General features: G+C 39.0%; 1 protein-coding gene across 2 annotated transcripts in view; it reads left to right on the top strand.

Moving 5' to 3' along the window:
- The window catches only part of NPEPPS (aminopeptidase puromycin sensitive), a 103,032-nt gene that overhangs the window by 83,307 nt on the left and 2,079 nt on the right, over positions 1–17,646 (top strand). For both annotated transcript variants that reach the window (XM_036930355.2, XM_036930353.2), the window contains exons 18-22: positions 11,354–11,496; positions 11,914–11,970; positions 15,037–15,144; positions 15,635–15,790; positions 16,068–16,115. In XM_036930355.2, coding sequence (XP_036786250.1) covers positions 11,354–11,496; positions 11,914–11,970; positions 15,037–15,144; positions 15,635–15,790; positions 16,068–16,115 — 512 coding nt within the window. The remainder of the gene's footprint in view (positions 1–11,353; positions 11,497–11,913; positions 11,971–15,036; positions 15,145–15,634; positions 15,791–16,067; positions 16,116–17,646) is intronic.

The following is a 17,646-nucleotide window of genomic DNA, read 5'->3' as shown; positions in this document are numbered from 1 at the left end:
GTACAGCCGTGAAGAAATCATTGCCTCATGTGACTTACATTCTAGTGGGAGCCACAGCAAATAATTAAATTTATAGTATTTTAGGTAGCAGCAAGTGTGAGGAAGAAAAAGAAAGTTTGGTAAGTTAGATGGGGAACAGGAGTAATAGGCTGTTTTATAGTGAGTGGTCAGGGAAACAGTCATTCATGAGGTGATACTTAAGCATAAGCAGAGACCTGAAGGAGAGACCTCTGAGGATGTCTAGGGGGAAATGGCCCAGACAGGGAACAGCAAGTACAAAAGACCTGGGGAAGGAGCATGCTTGGGGTATTCAAGGAGTAACAAGGAGACCAGTAAGGTCAGAACAGAGTAAGTGAGGGAGAGAGGGGGATGGAAAGCAGATCAGCTCCTATAAGACCTGTGGAATATAGTAAGAAAATTTTGACTTTCACATTTAGTGATAGGAGAAGCTAATTTGAGAGTTTGAAGCAGAGGAACATGATTTGGTTTACTCAGCTATGTGAAAAACAGACTGAAGGGGGAGGCAGGAGAGGAAGCAGGGAGACAAGAAAGCTCTTTTAGGAACTCAGCTGAGGGGCTAGTTGCAACTAGCACTTGTAAGTAGTAAATTCTGTGTATGTTTTGAACGTAGAAGTGAAAATAGTGCCTAGAGGTCCAGACTGAAAATAAATACATTTAGTTTGAACATGTCACAGCCACAAGACTGGATGATATCACCTGGGGCCCAAATGTAGGTGGGAAACAGAGGCCTGAGGACTGGCCCTAGGGCAGTCCAGGATTTAGAGACTGGGTAGAAGAGGAAATCAGCAAGAGAGACTGGCCAGTGAGGTAGGAGAGTCAGGAAGGAGAGGTGTCCTAGAACGCTTTTTAAAGAAGCAGTGCAGAGGGAGATTTATCAATGGTGATAAATGCTGCTAAAGGCAAAATGATGGAGAATTATGGTAGCTGGCAAGTTTTGTGGAGTGGTGGAGAACAACAGTGGGTTCTCCAGAATTGGAGGAGAGGAAAAGGAGACAGCACATTTAGGCAACTTTTCAAAGGAGTTTTGCTGAAAAGAGGATCAGAGAAAACTGGGTAGTATATATAGAGAGATGTAGGGTCAGGGGAAGCATTTTTTTCATAAGATGGAATATTTAATAACATGTTTTTGTGCTGATGAGAATAATGCAGTATCTTGAATCATACAATTAAACCAGTCAGATCTTTGAAATCTTAAAAAAAAAGAAGAAAATGATGCAGTAGTTATAGGAAAACTCATGATTTGATAGAGGGGTCATTGCTGGAATGATGGCTGAATAATCGGGAGGAGTTAGAATCCACTGCACAAGTGCAGGAGTTGCCCCTAAGTAAGAACACAGACCTGGAGAAACAAGACAGTAGGGGACATGTATGGAGACAGATCTGGGTAAATGGGTGGATGTTGCGCTTTTCTTTCATGATGATATGTGAAACTTTTTGACTCAAAAACAAACTTTATTAAGTAGAATGTTTTATAGTTTCCTAGCTTTATAGGTGGAAGAATCAAACACAAATAACAAAACATTGCCTTGTATCACACAGCAAATCAGTACCAGCGCCAGAATTATGAGTTGGTTCTTATAAGAACCTTCACAAGTGTCTGGTTATATTATCTATTGATGTTCTGTAGTTTTCTTAAGCTTACTTTTTATTGAGTTATGATTTAAGTATTACAGAATGCATAGTTTAAAAGTTACAGTTCAGTGACTTTTGACAAATGTACCCAACAGTTCCATCACTGCAGGAGGTTGCCTCAGGCCCCTTCCCAGTCAGTCCCTGCTACTCAAGTGTCCCCTACCCATCACCTGCAAGCAAACAATATTCTGACTTCTTTCACCCTATGTTAATATTGTCTCTTCTAGAACTTTATATAAGTGGAATCATAGTATATATTCTGTTCTTATATCTGGCTTCTCTCAGTACAATGTTCTTGAGATCCATCCTGATTGTTTATTCCTCTTTATTGCTGAATACTATTTCATTGTATGAATATACCACAGTTTGTCCATTGTGCTATTTATACTCCATCAGATTTCTGTGCTACTGTTAACCTCCCCCCCCCCTTTTTTTTAAGATATAATCAGTATACCATAAAACACACCCTGATGGGGGTGAGGATTTAGTAATATGTATAACTGTTAAACCACTGTGATATATACTTGGAACCAATATAAGATTGTATATCAAAAAAGAAAGATTGTATATCAGTGATACTTCAGTTTTTTTAAATGCACCCTTTTAAAGTATACAGCTCAGTCAACCATCACCACTCTAATTCCAGAACAATTTCTTTACCCTCAAAAGGAAGTTCATACCCACTGTCAGTCACTCCCCATTCCCTGGCAACCCTAGTCCCAGGCAACCACTAATCTGCTTTGTCTCATGGATTCGCCTATTCTGAGCATTTCATATAAATGGAATCATACCCTTTGTGCCTTTTGTGTCTGGCTTCTCTCACTTAGCATAATAATAATGTTTCCAAGGTTCATCCATGTTGAAGCATGTATTAGTACTTCATTCCTTTTTTTTTTTTTTTTTTTGTGAGGGCATCTCTCATATTTATTGATCAAATGGTTGTTAACGACAATAAAATTCTGTATAGGGGAGTCAATGCTCAAGGCACAATCATTATTCCACCCCAAGCCTAATTTTTGTCAGTCTCCAATCTTCTGAGGCATAACAAACAAGTTTTTACATGTAGAACAAATTCTTACATAATGAATAAGTTACATAGTGAACAGTACAAGGGCAGTCATCACAGAAACTTTCGGTTTTGCTCATGCATTATGAACTATAAACAGTCAGTTCAAATATGAATACTCATTTGGTTTTTATACTTGATTTATATGTGGATACCACATTTCTCTCTTTATTATTATTATTTTTAATAAAATGCTGAAGTGGTAGGTAGATACAAGATAAAGGTAGAAAACATAGTTTAGTGTTGTAAGAGAGCACATGTAGATGATCAGGTGTGTGCCTGTAGACTATGTGTTAATCCAAGCTAGACCAGGGCAATAAAACATCCACGTATGCAGAAGATTTCTCTCAGAACGGGGGGGTGAGGTTCTAAGCCTCACCTCTGTTGATCCCCAATTTCTCACCTGATGACCCCCCTGCGACTGTGCCTGTCTTAGGTTGTTCCTCCCTTGAGGAATCTTACCCGTCTCTGGCTAACCAGTCATCTTCCGGGGCCATACAGGGAAATGTGAAGTTGGTAAGTGAGAGAGAAGCCTTATTGTTTGAAAAAGTTAGCTTTTTACTTCTTTGCATATTTATGCCCTGTGGCTTCTATGCCCAGCATTTGTCTTGAGGTATCTTTACCACTTGGAAGAATTATGATACTCGGTAAATTTGATATGAGGCACGAATTCTATTTAAGGGTTGTAATTAGGAAGGAAGAAGAAAAGCTATAGAAGTAGCAGGCGGAAGAAAACATGGGAAGATTGATTATTTCTTTGATATATCTTCTTGTAGAGTAACTTCAGCATGTATAGGTTTTAAGCTACTACTTAAATTGCACACACACATTAACATAATAGGAGTATAGTTACATAACCAAAGCATATCTGTAATTACCAGCCATCTGCAGTGAAACCAAGAAACCCAGTTAGGCACCTTAGGCATTTGTGAAAACTTATCTATGATATGGTGGATATTGTCCAACTGAACTTGAACAGTCTGAGAGAAATCAGACAAATTAAAACAACCCATTCCTGGGGACTGTTCACATGCCATATGTTCTTTTAACAGTAAATAGTTTGTAGTTGTAAGACTTTGGAGCGCTACAATTTGCACTTCTCCAAATTCTTGGTTGAGTTCCAACAGTATAGATCCAGTCCAATTTTGTTGTTTTACTGTATGCACAGGCCAGCTTAGATATCTCCTTCCTCATTCCCATGGCAAGTCCAGGAACTGGTGGGATGAGTGCATCTACAGCTGTAGCAGTGCGTGGATCTTTGTTGGGGTTTTTTGATGATCATCTTCTGGCATGAGTCTTCCAGAGAGTGCAGATGTTGGAAGTTCTTTTTCATATCGTATCTTAGTTCATTTTCGGGGTAGCCCAATTAGGCTTTGATCCTCTGTATAAACACAAACAGACCCTTTGCCTACACTTTTATATGCCCTTTATACCCTTGTGTAGAACTCGTTGGAGGTTACCACACAGGAACTGCCCTTTTTTTTTTTTTTTTTTTTTTTTTGCTATCACTAATCTACACTTACATGACGAATATTATGTTTACTAGGCTCTCCCCTATACCAGGTCTCCCCTATAAACCCCTTTACAGTCACTGTCCATCAGCATAGCAAAATGTTGTAGAATCACTACTTGCCTTCTCTGTGTTGTACAGCCCTCCCTTTTCTCCTACCCCCCCATGCATGTTAATCTTAATACCCCCTTACTTCTCCCCCCCTTATCCCTCCCTACCCACCCATCCTCCCCAGTCCCTTTCCCTTTGGTACCTGTTAGTCCATTCTTGAGTTCTGTGATTCTGCTGCTGTTTTGTTCCTTCAGTTTTTCCTTTGTTCTTATATTCCACAGATAAGTGAAATCATTTGGTATTTCTCTTTCTCCGCTTGGCTTGTTTCACTGAGCATAATACCCTCCAGCTCCATCCATGTTGCTGCAAATGATTGGATTTGCCCTTTTCTTATAGCTGAGTAGTATTCCATTGTGTATATGTACCACATCTTCTTTATCCATTCATCTATTGATGGACATTTAGGTTGCTTCCAATTCTTGGCTATTGTAAATAGTGCTGCAATAAACATAGGGGTGCATCTGTCTTTCTCAAACTTGATTGCTGCGTTCTTAGGGTAAATTCCTAGGAGTGGAATTCCTGGGTCAAATGGTAAGTCTGTTTTGAGCATTTTGATGTACCTCCATACTGCTTTCCACAATGGTTGAACTAACTTACATTCCCACCAGCAGTGTAGGAGGGTTCCCCTTTCTCCACAGCCTCGCCAACATTTGTTGTTGTTTGTCTTTTGGATGGCACCCATCCTTACTGGTGTGAGGTGATACCTCATTGTAGTTTTAATTTGCATTTCTCTGATAATTAGCGATGTGGAGCATCTTTTCATGTGTCTGTTGGCCATCTGTATTTCTTTTTTGGAGAACTGTCTGTTCAGTTCCTCTGCCCATTTTTTAATTGGGTTATTTGTTTTTTGTTTGTTGAGGCGTGAGAGCTCCTTATATATTCTGGACGTCAAGCCTTTATCGGATGTGTCATTTTCAAATATGTTCTCCCATACTGTAGGGATCCTTCTTGTTCTATTGATGGTGTCTTTTGCTGTACAGAAGCTTTTCACCTTAATATAGTCCCACTTACTCATTTTTGCTGTTGTTTTCCTTGCCCGGGGAGATATGTTCAAGAAGAGGTCACTCATGTTTATGTCTAAGAGGTTTTTGCCTATGTTTTCTTCCAAGAGTTTAATGGTTTCATGGCTTACATTCAGGTCTTTGATCCATTTTGAGTTTACTTTTGTATATGGGGTTAGACAATGGTCCAGTTTCATTCTCCTACATGTAGCTGTCCAGTTTTGCCAGCACCACCTGTTGAAGAGACTGTCATTTCGCCATTGTATGTCCATGGCTCCTTTATCAAATATTAATTGACCATATATGTCTGGGTTAATGTCTGGATTCTCTAGTCTGTTCCATTGGTCTGTGGCTCTGCTCTTGTGCCAGTACCAAATTGTCTTGATTACTATGGCTTTATAGTAGAGCTTGAAGTTGGGGAGTGAGATCCCCCCTACTTTATTCTTCTTTCTCAGGATTGCTTTGGCTATTCGGGGTCTTTGGTGTTTCCATATGAATTTTTGAATTATTTGTTCCAGTTCATTGAAGAATGTTGCTGGTAGTTTCATAGGGATTGCATCAAATCTGTATATTGCTTTGGGCAGGATGGCCATTTTGACGATATTAATTCTTCCTAGCCACGAGCATGGGATGAGTTTCCATCTGTTAGTGTCCCCTTTAATTTCTCTTAAGAGTGACTTGTAGTTTTCAGAGTATAAGTCTTTCACTTCTTTGGTTAGGTTTATTCCTAGGTATTTTATTTTTTTTGATGCAATTGTGAATGGAGTTGTTTTCCTGATTTCTCTTTCTGTTGGTTCATTGTTAGTATATAGGAAAGCCACAGATTTCTGTGTGTTGATTTTGTATCCTGCAACTTTGCTGTATTCCGATATCAGTTCTAGTAGTTTTGGGGTGGAGTCTTTAGGGTTTTTTATGTACAGTATCATGTCATCTGCAAATAGTGACAGTTTAACTTCTTCTTTACCAATCTGGATTCCTTGTATTTCTTTATTTTGTCTGATTGCCGTGGCTAGGACCTCCAGTACTATGTTAAATAACAGTGGAGAGAGTGGGCATCCCTGTCTAGTTCCCGATCTCAGAGGAAATGCTTTCAGCTTCTCGCTGTTCAATATAATGTTGGCTGTGGGTTTATCATAGATGGCCTTTATTATGTTGAGGTACTTGCCCTCTATTCCCATTTTGCTGAGAGTTTTTAACATGAATGGATGTTGAACTTTGTCAAATGCTTTTTCAGCATCTATGGAGATGATCATGTGGTTTTTGTCTTTCTTTTTGTTGATGTGGTGGATGATGTTGATGGACTTTCGAATGTTGTACCATCCTTGCATCCCTGGAATGAATCCCACTTGGTCATAGTGTATGATCCTTTTGATGTATATTTGAATTCGGTTTGCTAATATTTTGTTGAGTATTTTTGCATCTACGTTCATCAGGGATATTGGTCTGTAGTTTTCTTTTTTGGTGGGGTCTTTGCCTGGTTTTGGTATTAGGGTGATGTTAGCTTCATAGAATGAGTTTGGGAGTATCCCCTCCTCCTCTATTTTTTGGAAAACTTTAAAGAGAATGGGTATTATGTCTTCCCTGTATGTCTGATAAAATTCCGAGGTAAATCCATCTGGCCCGGGGGTTTTGTTCTTTGGTAGTTTTTTGATTACCTCTTCAATTTCGTTGCTGGTAATTGGTCTGTTTAGATTTTCTGTTTCTTCCTGGGTCAATCTTGGAAGGTTATATTTTTCTAGGAAGTTGTCCATTTCTCCTAGGTTTCCCAGCTTGTTAGCATATAGGTTTTCATAGTATTCTCCAATAATTCTTTGCATTTCCGTGGGGTCCGTCGTGATTTTTCCTTTCTCGTTTCTGATACTGTTGATTTGTGTTGACTCTCTTTTCTTCTTAAAGAAGAAAAGTCTGGCTAGAGGCTTATCTATTTTGTTTATTTTCTCGAAGAACCAGCTCTTGGTTTCATTGATTTTTGCTATTGTTTTATTCTTCTCAATTTTATTTATTTCTTCTCTGATCTTTATTATGTCCCTCCTTCTGCTGACCTTAGGCCTCATCTGTTCTTCTTTTTCCAATTTCGATAATTGTGACATTAGACCATTCATTTGGGATTGCTCTTCCTTTTTTAAATATGCTTGGATTGCTATATACTTTCCTCTTAAGACTGCTTTTGCTGTGTCCCACAGAAGTTGGGGCTTAGTGTTGTTGTTGTCATTTGTTTCCATATATTGCTGGATCTCCATTTTGATTTGGTCATTGATCCATTGATTATTTAGGAGCGTGTTGTTAAGCCTCCATGTGTTTGTGAGCCTCTTTGCTTTCTTTGTACAGTTTATTTCTAGTTTTATGCCTTTGTGGTCTGAAAAGTTGGTTGGTAGGATTTCAATCTTTTGGAATTTTCTGAGGCTCTTTTTGTGGCCTAGTATGTGGTCTATTCTGGAGAATGTTCCATGTGCACTTGAGAAGAATGTATATCCCGCTGCTTTTGGATGTAGAGTTCTATAGATGTCTATTAGGTCCATCTGCTCTACTGTGTTGTTCAGTGCTTCCGTGTCCTTACTTATTTTCTGCCCAGTGGATCTATCCTTTGGGGTGAGTGGTGTGTTGAAGTCTCCTAGAATGAATGCATTGCAGTCTATATCCCCCTTTAGTTCTGTTAGTATTTGTTTCACATATGCTGGTGCTCCTGTGTTGGGTGCATATATATTTAGAATGGTTATATCCTCTTGTTTGACTGAGCCCTTTATCATTATGTAGTATCCTTCTTTATCTCTTGTTACTTTCTTTGTTTTGAAGTCTATTTTGTCTGATATTAGTACTGCAACCCCTGCTTTCTTCTCACTGTTGTTTGCTTGAAATATGTTTTTCCATCCCTTGACTTTTAGTCTGTACATGTCTTTGGGTTTGAGGTGAGTTTCTTGTAAGCAGCATATAGATGGGTCTTGCTTTTTTATCCATTCTGTTACTCTGTGTCTTTTGATTGGTGCATTCAACCCATTAACATTTAGGGTGACTATTGAAAGATATGTACTTATTGCCATTGCAGGTTTTAAATTCGTGGTTACCAAAGGTTCAAGGTTAGCCTCTTTAGTATCTTACTGCCTAACTTAGCTCGCTTATTGAGCTGTTATATACACTGTCTGGAGATTCTTTTCTTCTCTCCCTTCTTGTTCCTCCTCCTCGATTCTTCATATGTTGGGTGTTTTGTGCTGTGCTCCTTCTAGGAGTGCTCCCATCTAGAGCAGTCCATGTAAGATGTTCTGTAGAGGTGGTTTGTGGAAAGCAAATTCCCTCAGCTTTTGTTTGTCTGGGAATTGTTTAATCCCACCGTCATATTTGAATGATAGTCGTGCTGGATACAGTATCCTTGGTTCAAGGCCCTTCTGTTTCATTGTATTAAATATATCATGCCATTCTCTTCTGGCCTGTAGGGTTTCTGTTGAGAAATCTGACGTTAGCCTGATGGGTTTCCCTTTATAGGTGACCTTTTTCTCTCTAGCTGCCTTTAACACTTTTTCCTTGTCCTTGATCTTTGCCATTTTAATTATTATGTGTCTTGGTGTTGCCCTTCTTGGATCCTTTCTGTTGGGGGTTCTGTGTATTTCCGTGGTCTGTTCGATAACTTCCTCCCCTAGTGTGGGGAAGTTTTCAGCAATTATTTCTTCTAAGATACTTTCCATCTCTTTTCCTCTCTCTTCTTCTTCTGGGACTCCTATAATACGGATATTGTTCCTTTTGGATTGGTCACACAGTTCTCTTAATATTGTTTCATTCCTGGAGATCCTTTTGTCTCTCTCTATGTCAGCTTCTATGCGTTCCTGTTCTCTGATTTCAATTCCATCAATGGCCTCTTGCATTCTATCCATTCTGCTCATAAACCCTTCCAGAGTTTGTTTCATTTCTGCGATCTCCTTTCTGGCATCTGTGATCTCTTTCCGGACTTCATCCCATTTTTCTTGCGTATTTCTCTGCATCTCTGTCAGCATGTTTATGATTCTTATTTTGAATTCTTTGTCAGGAAGACTGGTTAGGTCTGTCTCCTTCTCTGGTGTTGTCTCTGTGATCTTTGTCTGCCTGTAGCTTTGCCTTTTCATGGTGATAGGAATAGTCTGCAGAACTGGGACGAGTGACGGCTGGAAGGACTTCCTTTCTTGTTGGTTTGTGGCCCTCCTCTCCTGGGAGAACAGCGGCCTCTACTGGCTTGTGCTGCGCAGCTGCACGCAGACAGGGCTTCTGCTTCCTGCCCGGCTGCTATGGAGTTAATCTCCGCTGTTGCTGTGGGCGTGGCCTGGCTCGGGCAGCTACTCCAAAATCGTGGAGTCGCGTTGGAGCAGGAGCTGCTGGGAGGCTATTTATCTCCGTAAGGGGCCTCCCTGCTCCCTGCAGCCCAGGGGTTAGGGTGCCCAGAGATCCCGGATTCCCTACCTCTGGATTAAGTGACCCACCCTGCCCCTTTAAGACTTCCAAAAAGCACCCGCCAAAACAAAACAACGACCACAAAAAAAAACAAGAAAAAAAATTTTTTTAATTAAAAAAAAAAATTTTTTTAATTAAAAAAAAAAAGGTGGTCGTTCGTTTTTCTTTATTCTCCGGTGCCAGCCTCAGGCCTCTGCTCACCGGTCTTTCTGCCCTGTTTCCCTAGTATTGCGGTCCCTGTCCCTTTAAGACTTCCAAAAAGCGCTCGCCAAAACAAAGCAGCAAAAAAGCAAAAAAAAAAAAAAATGGTCGCGCGCTTTTCTTATGTCCTCTGTCGCCCAGCCTCCAGTGCCTGCTCACTGTTCTTGCTGCCCTGTTTCCCCAGTATCGAGGGCCCTGCACTCTGACCCGGATGGCTGGGGCTGGGTGTTCGGCAGTCCTGGGCTCCGTCTCCCTCCCGCTCTGCCTGCTCTTCTCCCGCCGGGAGCTGGGGGGAGGGGCGCTCGGCTCCCGCGGGGCCGGGGCTTGTATCTTACCCCCTTCGCGAGGCGCTGGGTTCTCTCAGGTGTGGATGTGGTCTGGATATTGTCCTGTGTCCTCTGGTCTTTATTCTAGGAAGGGTTGTCTTTGTTATATTTTCATAGATATATGTTGTTTTGGGAGGAGATTTCCGCTGCTCTACTCACGCCGCCATCTTCCGCCCCTCCTACTTCATTCCTTTTTGTAGCTGAATAATACTCCATTGTATGGATATACCACTTTGGTCTGCTCATGTGTTGATGAATGTCTGGGTTGTTTCCACTTTTTGACTTATGAATACTGCTATGAACATTTATATACAAGTTTTTGTGTGGACATATGCTTTTGTTTCTCTTTGGTATTTTCTTTACAAATGGAATTTCTGGGTCTTATGATAACTCTATGTTTAACTTATTGAGGGACTGCCAGACTGTTTTTCAAAGTGGCCACACCATTATACATTTCCACTAGCAATGTATAAGGGTTCTAATTTCTCCACATCCTTGTCAACACTTGTTATTATCTGTCTTTTATTCTAGTCACCCTAATGGGTACAAAGTGATATGTCATTGTGGTTTTGATTGGCATTTCCCTTGTGACCAGTGACTTTGAGCATCTTTATATGCTTATTGTCTATTTAAATATCTTTGGAGTACTAGATCCATCAGGTTTTGATTTTAGAAATCCAAGATTTCAGTTTTTTCATACAAAGCATTCTAGTACTGTATGTGGCCCTTCTCTGAATCTTGTATCAAAACTGCATGATCTAAGCCTGTTCCTTCCATACATAATCCTCAACAGTGTAATTACCTACAGTAAACATTTAGTAAATTTTCATTCAATTGTCATTTGTAACTAGACCAAGTCAGCAAGTTTATTTGCTTGTCTAGTCTATTAGTATTTCATTTCACTCTTACAATTTTATAAATTTAAATCAAGTGCTCTCTCAGTACTAAGGTAATTGATTATGTTTGTTCAAGATTGTAGACATGGTATAATACAATTTTAAGAAATTCAGATGGCATATTTGTAAAAATAAGCTTTTTAAGTAGTTCTGTGTCTCTTTTACTTCTGAATCAGGTCATCTAGATGCACTCCTGAGGGGCCTGGTTCTGGGCAAACTTGGAAAAGCAGGACATAAGGCTACATTGGAAGAAGCCCGTCGTCGGTTTAAGGACCATGTAGAAGGGAAACAGATTCTCTCTGCTGATCTGAGGAGTCCTGTAGGTTTTCATAACAAAGTACTTTGATTTCTGGGTGACTGCATCATTCTTTGTAGTGTAGAATATATTTAATAGTAACCAGAAATGACCCAGGTACTGACCCACAAATCATGTCTGATTTACTTTAAATGAGAACTTGGCTACAAACCATCTAAACAGCACATGTTAAAGTTTCACAGTTCACACTGCGGTGCTGAAAGGTGGTTATCAGTGCACATTCCTCTCAGAGAGCTGTCTCGCTCTGTTGTTACTACATGCCATCAACCTTTCTGATTGTTCATTTGGGCTCTTAGCTCCTTGCCACAATTTGTGTGTAATATCCCCACATGGCTATTTGCAGTTTTTGACTTTCTTTCTTGTGAATACGTGGAACAAGATACATTTAATCAGATGCCTTCTTCTTTGTTCCTATTGTAGGTCTATCTGACTGTTTTGAAGCATGGTGATGGTACTACCTTAGACATCATGCTAAAGGTGAGTAAATTTGGAAAGGGCTTCCATTTTCTGGTTTTGAACTTGGATTGACACAGAGAATGTAGTCTTTAAGTGGTTAAAAAAAAAGGTCCTTGCAAAAGAAATAGATGCAGGAGTACATATTACAGACATGCAAATATTAAAAAGCATGGGGAAAATATATAATGCCTGTTAATATATACTACCAATATGATGGCACAGCCATCTAATTTTTTCACTACTTTTTTTTACATAACAGTTTATACATCTTAAATCTCAACGCTGAAATGTTCATCTTGATTAACAAATCAAATTCTTAAAAATGTTCCCTTCAGTGTAAACTTATTTGGGGTTCTGCCCATTTTAAACAATGGGTTTGTTTCTGTGCTTAGAAGAGGGATAGGTGATCAGGTGTCTCAGGGGTTTGGGCTATGCCAGCGCCCCTTAAAAATGGACAGGAAATTAATTCACCTGCCTGCATAATCTCTGTCACTTTCCCAGGGTGGTTGGCATATAATTAAACTCTGGCTTAGGAAAAATAGAAGTAAAACTTCCTATGTCCTTATCAATGGCAGTAATCTGTTCGGAAGTGCTGATTCTTCAGAGCAAGTGCTGTCTCCAGGCCCTGTCCATGCATCTATCAGTCTAAGAAATAACTTGAGTGCAGTGGTTACATTAGAAGTGGAGTGAGCTGAATTTACTTATTACCATCAAATAAAATGTGCAAAATATGCCTAACTACCCCGAGCATCTATCATACCTATTAAGCCCATTCATTAAAAAGATGAGTATTTAAGGGGATGAACAGGAGAGGAATAGGTTGTGCTTTAATACTTCCACCTTTAATAGATTAAGAACACTTCCCTGATCCCAGGTGGATCAGAAGTGCAACTCTAATTTCTGGTATTTCAGTTTTAGACAAATCTTACTTTAAATGATTAGAATGTTTTGAAAAATACACACTTTAAGAAACTGCATCTTAAAGTGTACTACTGCTTGACAAAATTGAAGGAACAAAACAGCAGCAGACTCACAGACTACAAGAAGGGACTAGCGGTTACCAAGGGAAGGGGGTGGGGAGGGTGGGTGGGGAGGGAGGGAGAAGGGGATTAAGGGGCATTATGATTAGCGCACATGATACAGGTGGGTCACAGTACAACACAGAGAAGACAAGTACTGACTCTATGGCATCTTACTATGCTTATGGGTAGTGATTGCAGTGGGGTCGGGGGTGAGTATTTGATAATATGGGTGAATGTTGAAACCCCAGTTTACTCATGTGAAACCTTCATAAGATTGTATATCAGTGATAGCTTAATAAAAAAAATGTACCCCTTCAACTACCTATCTTTTACAAGGGTTTCCTTTCTAATAATATAGAAATTATACTTTGGATGTATTTTTTAACTAGATGACATTAAGGTCCCTTCTCATTCATAATATCCTGTGAACCTGTGCACTAAAAATCATGTCTTTCTCTACATATAAAATGAGATATTTTGTGTTTTAGTCTATTCCATAAAGGCATGGAATGAAATAAGGGTTCTAAATATTTCATGATAGATATTTTGACATTTTCATGTCGTGGCATACTTTTAAGAATTTATACTATTATGTATATTTAATAAGAGTTTGCGTCTATTTAACACAAGAGCTCACAATAATTTAGCTTTACTATGGAAAGAGCTCTAATGAAGGCAGAATCAGGGTTCTTGTAAAAACTAGTTGATTAGAAACAAGGAGGATTGTTTTCTGTTGGTAATTTAGGAATAGTGAGATAAGATAAATAACTTTAGGTCAAAGTTTATTTGAAATGTGGTATTATGGTGCCATCTAGTGGACTAGTGTAACAGGTTCTCCTTGGGGGAAAAAATGCTTCCTGAAAGCCAGAGTTCAAACTTGAGTATTGGGGCTGAAAAGGACCTTAGAAATCATCTGTCCACCCCGCTCATTTTACAGATGGGGAAACTGAGACCCGGAGAGGTTAAGGACTTAGTCAAGATCACACAGCTAGTTAGAGGCAAAACTGGGACTAGAACCCAGGTCTCCTGACTTCCTATCTATTTTACCACACTGCTGCTCAAAAGAGTCCAAAGGAAAGGAAGAGGAAACTGGGAGCTGTGATGGGGTCTCCAGACACTGGTCAGTGTTAAATCTTCAGGGGGAAAAATAGTCAAAAGAATCTTTTAAGTTGTCTTAGAGAGGTATCTCATATACATCTGTGGCTCTAATTTTAATATATAATAATATTTTTTTGTTGATTATGTAAAAAGATTTTGTATATTCACTATGGAAATTTAGAGACTAGAAAAGTATAAAGAAGAAAATAAAACTGACCTGTAATTTTTTAAAAAGCAGGTCACAAAAATAGCATGTATATCTTATTCCTGTTTTGTTAATGTACACATAGTAAAAACTTAATTTTTTCTTTATGCTTCTCTAGTATCCTAATATTCTGCATTCAGCATGTGTTGCTCTTGCAGTTAAAAAAATGTGATGATGACAATCCCACTGGTTAGAAACCATCATTAATTAATGTTAACATTTTGATGTGTTTTCAGGGATTTTTTTCCCCGTCACCTTACATTTTCTAAAATTTACAATCATGTTGCTTTGTCTGTCTACTTGTTTCACGTAACATATCAAGAGTATGTTTATGTCATCAGTATTCTTAAAATGTTACTTTGAGTAATGCATCTTATATATTTTCACTGTTATAAATTGATGATCTTCAATGATATTAGTAATGATCAGTTTGTTCATATAACATAGAACATTAGTCAGAGATCATAATGATGTAAAGAATTTGGCCATGACAGGCTTACTCATTAGATCTTGATGTTAAACTGCTCAGAACTGATGTCAAGCCATTCATATGGTGAGCACTTAACATCTAGTGACCTATTGTAAAGGCTTATAACAAATTTAGTGCCCAAACATCTTGAAAAGTATTCTCTTTTGTTAATTTCATATTCTGCAATCTTAGCCAGTGAGACTGTAGAGCAAGTTTCACCTTATTGGGAGAGAAACTCATAAACATATGCATAACTTCCAGAGGAGGGTTAACTGTGTCTTTTTTCATTGTAGCTTCACAAACAAGCAGATATGCAGGAAGAGAAAAATCGAATTGAAAGAGTCCTTGGAGCTACTCTTTCTCCTGAATTGATTCAAAAAGTCCTCACATTTGCACTTTCAGTAAGTTACAACAAAAATTGCTTTTAGAGGGGATTGCTACCCACGGATCTGCAGCAAGTGTCTTTGATTTAGTATCCTCTTGATCTGCTTTAACCCTAAACTAAGGCTTCCTCCTAGTCTAGGAAAACTAGGGTAAGCTTTGTTACTGATCTCTGTATTTCTCTCTGGTGGTGAAAATCAGAATAGTTGGGAGAGGACATACACTGGTAAGGTAACTGTACCTACTTTGTGTCTCTTCCTTTAGCATATAGGAGCCCAAGCATCTGCTGAGCAGCCTGTTTGTACCTGTATCAAGGCCTCATTCATAATTTGGCCAATACTTAGGTTAGATACTCTGCTTTTTGCTGAAAGCTTCTGGTGTCAGTTATTCCTAAAACAAGGAATGAGTGTCTTCAATGTGATTACTTGGGTACCTCAACAGTGGTTGCTCTTTCTGGCACCAGAAGATGTTTTGGATACAGTAAACTTTTAGTTCTCTTTCTGTTTTCAGGAAGAGGTACGTCCACAGGACACTGTATCAGTAATTGGTGGAGTGGCCGGCGGCAGCAAGCATGGAAGGAAGGCTGCATGGAAATTTATAAAAGACAACTGGGAAGAACTTTATAATCGATACCAGGGAGGATTCTTAATATCCAGACTAATAAAGGTATGCGAAGATGTTCATTTTGAGTAGCTTGCTTATCATGGATATTACTGAGAGACATCCATGGTTCACTAGATCCAAAGATTATGGTCTTTGTTCGTTAAGAGTTTCCTAATATAGTTATTAGTTTTATTGAAGGGCTTCTCCATCACCCATCCTGCACCCTCTAGAATAAGCTGGAGTTGGGAGAGAACAGAATGCTTAATTTTTTGAGTAAATGGAATTTTGTTCCTAGCCTCTTTTTTTTGCACTTACTATTCAAATCACTGTTTTTTTTCAGCTATCAGTTGAAGGATTTGCAGTTGATAAAATGGCTGGAGAGGTTAAGGTAAGGAAAGTACTGATTGCTTTCACTTTTAAATCTAGTAAGAAGAACCACTAACTAACCAAACTGTAATCATATTGTGTTGGGAATGTTGTATTTAGTGACTCCTTGTTTTGTGCTTGGAGAAAGACAACTTAGGTTGTATCTGTAATGCCTGAGGAATTTAGAGTTGGAATCATCTTTGAGGGTGTTGAAAGAATATGGATGAAAGAATGTGGAACTTGGAGGAGTTGGCTTGGGTGTAAATCTATGCTCCACCCCACGTGATTTCAAGTTTGTTAACCCCTATGAGCCTGTCTCCTCACACATAAAATGGAGTGATGATAAGATTGTTATTTAGATTAAGTAACATAGTGGAGCTGGAACAGAGTAGGTCCTTGATATTAGTTGTTTTTCCCTTTCTAGTAGCCTTCATAGATCTGTTGTGTACCCAGTGAGACAAGATGACTATGTAGACTCTCTTCTTAGCCCTTACAAAGGTTAATAATCACATTAGTGGTAAGGTTCGGCATTTGGGGGACAAAATCTATACTGATTAGGAAAATCTTTAAGCCTTCTGTTGCATTTAATTATGAAGTATTTTTTTAAAGTGTCACTTACTTTTCATGTACTTAAAGGCAAGGGGGTTATTAGGTGTGAATTTAGAAGTTCAAAGAAAGCTACAAAGTTTGATTCACCTTATAAACCATCATTAGGAATAAGATTTTAAGATTTCAGATCTTGAAAAAACAGTGAAAGACTTGATCTCTGCCTTCATTTGTTTACACTGTCATGTAAAGTTACTTTATTGTGAAGATAATAACAAGTCTGAAGGAGAAATATACATAATGGGGCTGGAGGGAAGGGCAGTGGCCAAGCTGAGGCTAGTAAATTAGGTATAGAGGCCAGACCGTGGAAGACCTTAGAGGTCATACCAAAATTTTCTTAAGAGTGGAAGACTCCTGGTGGCTTATAAACAGAGGAATGATTTGGTCTGATTGGTAGTACAAAAATTTCAGACCGACTGCAGTGTGGAGAATAGTTTGGGATGGGGAAGAGGTGTTGGGACGCTAACTCACCCAAGCAAGAATGACCTGGCTGCTCAGAGATGGAGTGATGACAGACTCAGGGGCTTGGTTTTGTTCATCTTTAATTCAGCAAATATTTAATGAGTGTCTTTCCTATGTTGTGAACATATCTGATGGGGGAAGAAGGAAGAGTCAAGGATAATTCCCTGGTTTCTTGTATGTAATTGGTGGTACCTCAACGATCAGGAGCCCTGGAGCAGGAGGTATTGCCATCTGTGTAAATAGGGTTATTGATTTCTAAAAGGTCTAGACTTAATCTGATGAATTAGTCATTCTCTGTTTTTCACCTGTGATGATTAGTTCAAAAGAAACATGACCCCCTACCCTCCATCCTTTTGCTGATTGGTATTTAAGAGTTTCTTTACTTTCTATGAAACCAGGTTTTACTTCATTGGAGTATGTTTTATTCAACTTCTAATCAAAAAGCATTGTGACAAATTGTAATAAACTCAGAAGTGGTTTTATTA

The sequence above is a fragment of the Manis pentadactyla genome, chromosome 4 (genome assembly GCF_030020395.1).
Source record: "Manis pentadactyla isolate mManPen7 chromosome 4, mManPen7.hap1, whole genome shotgun sequence".
Lineage (NCBI taxonomy): Eukaryota > Metazoa > Chordata > Mammalia > Pholidota > Manidae > Manis > Manis pentadactyla.
Note: the sequence above shows the minus strand (reverse complement) of the source record. Positions and strands in the feature narration are given on the sequence as shown.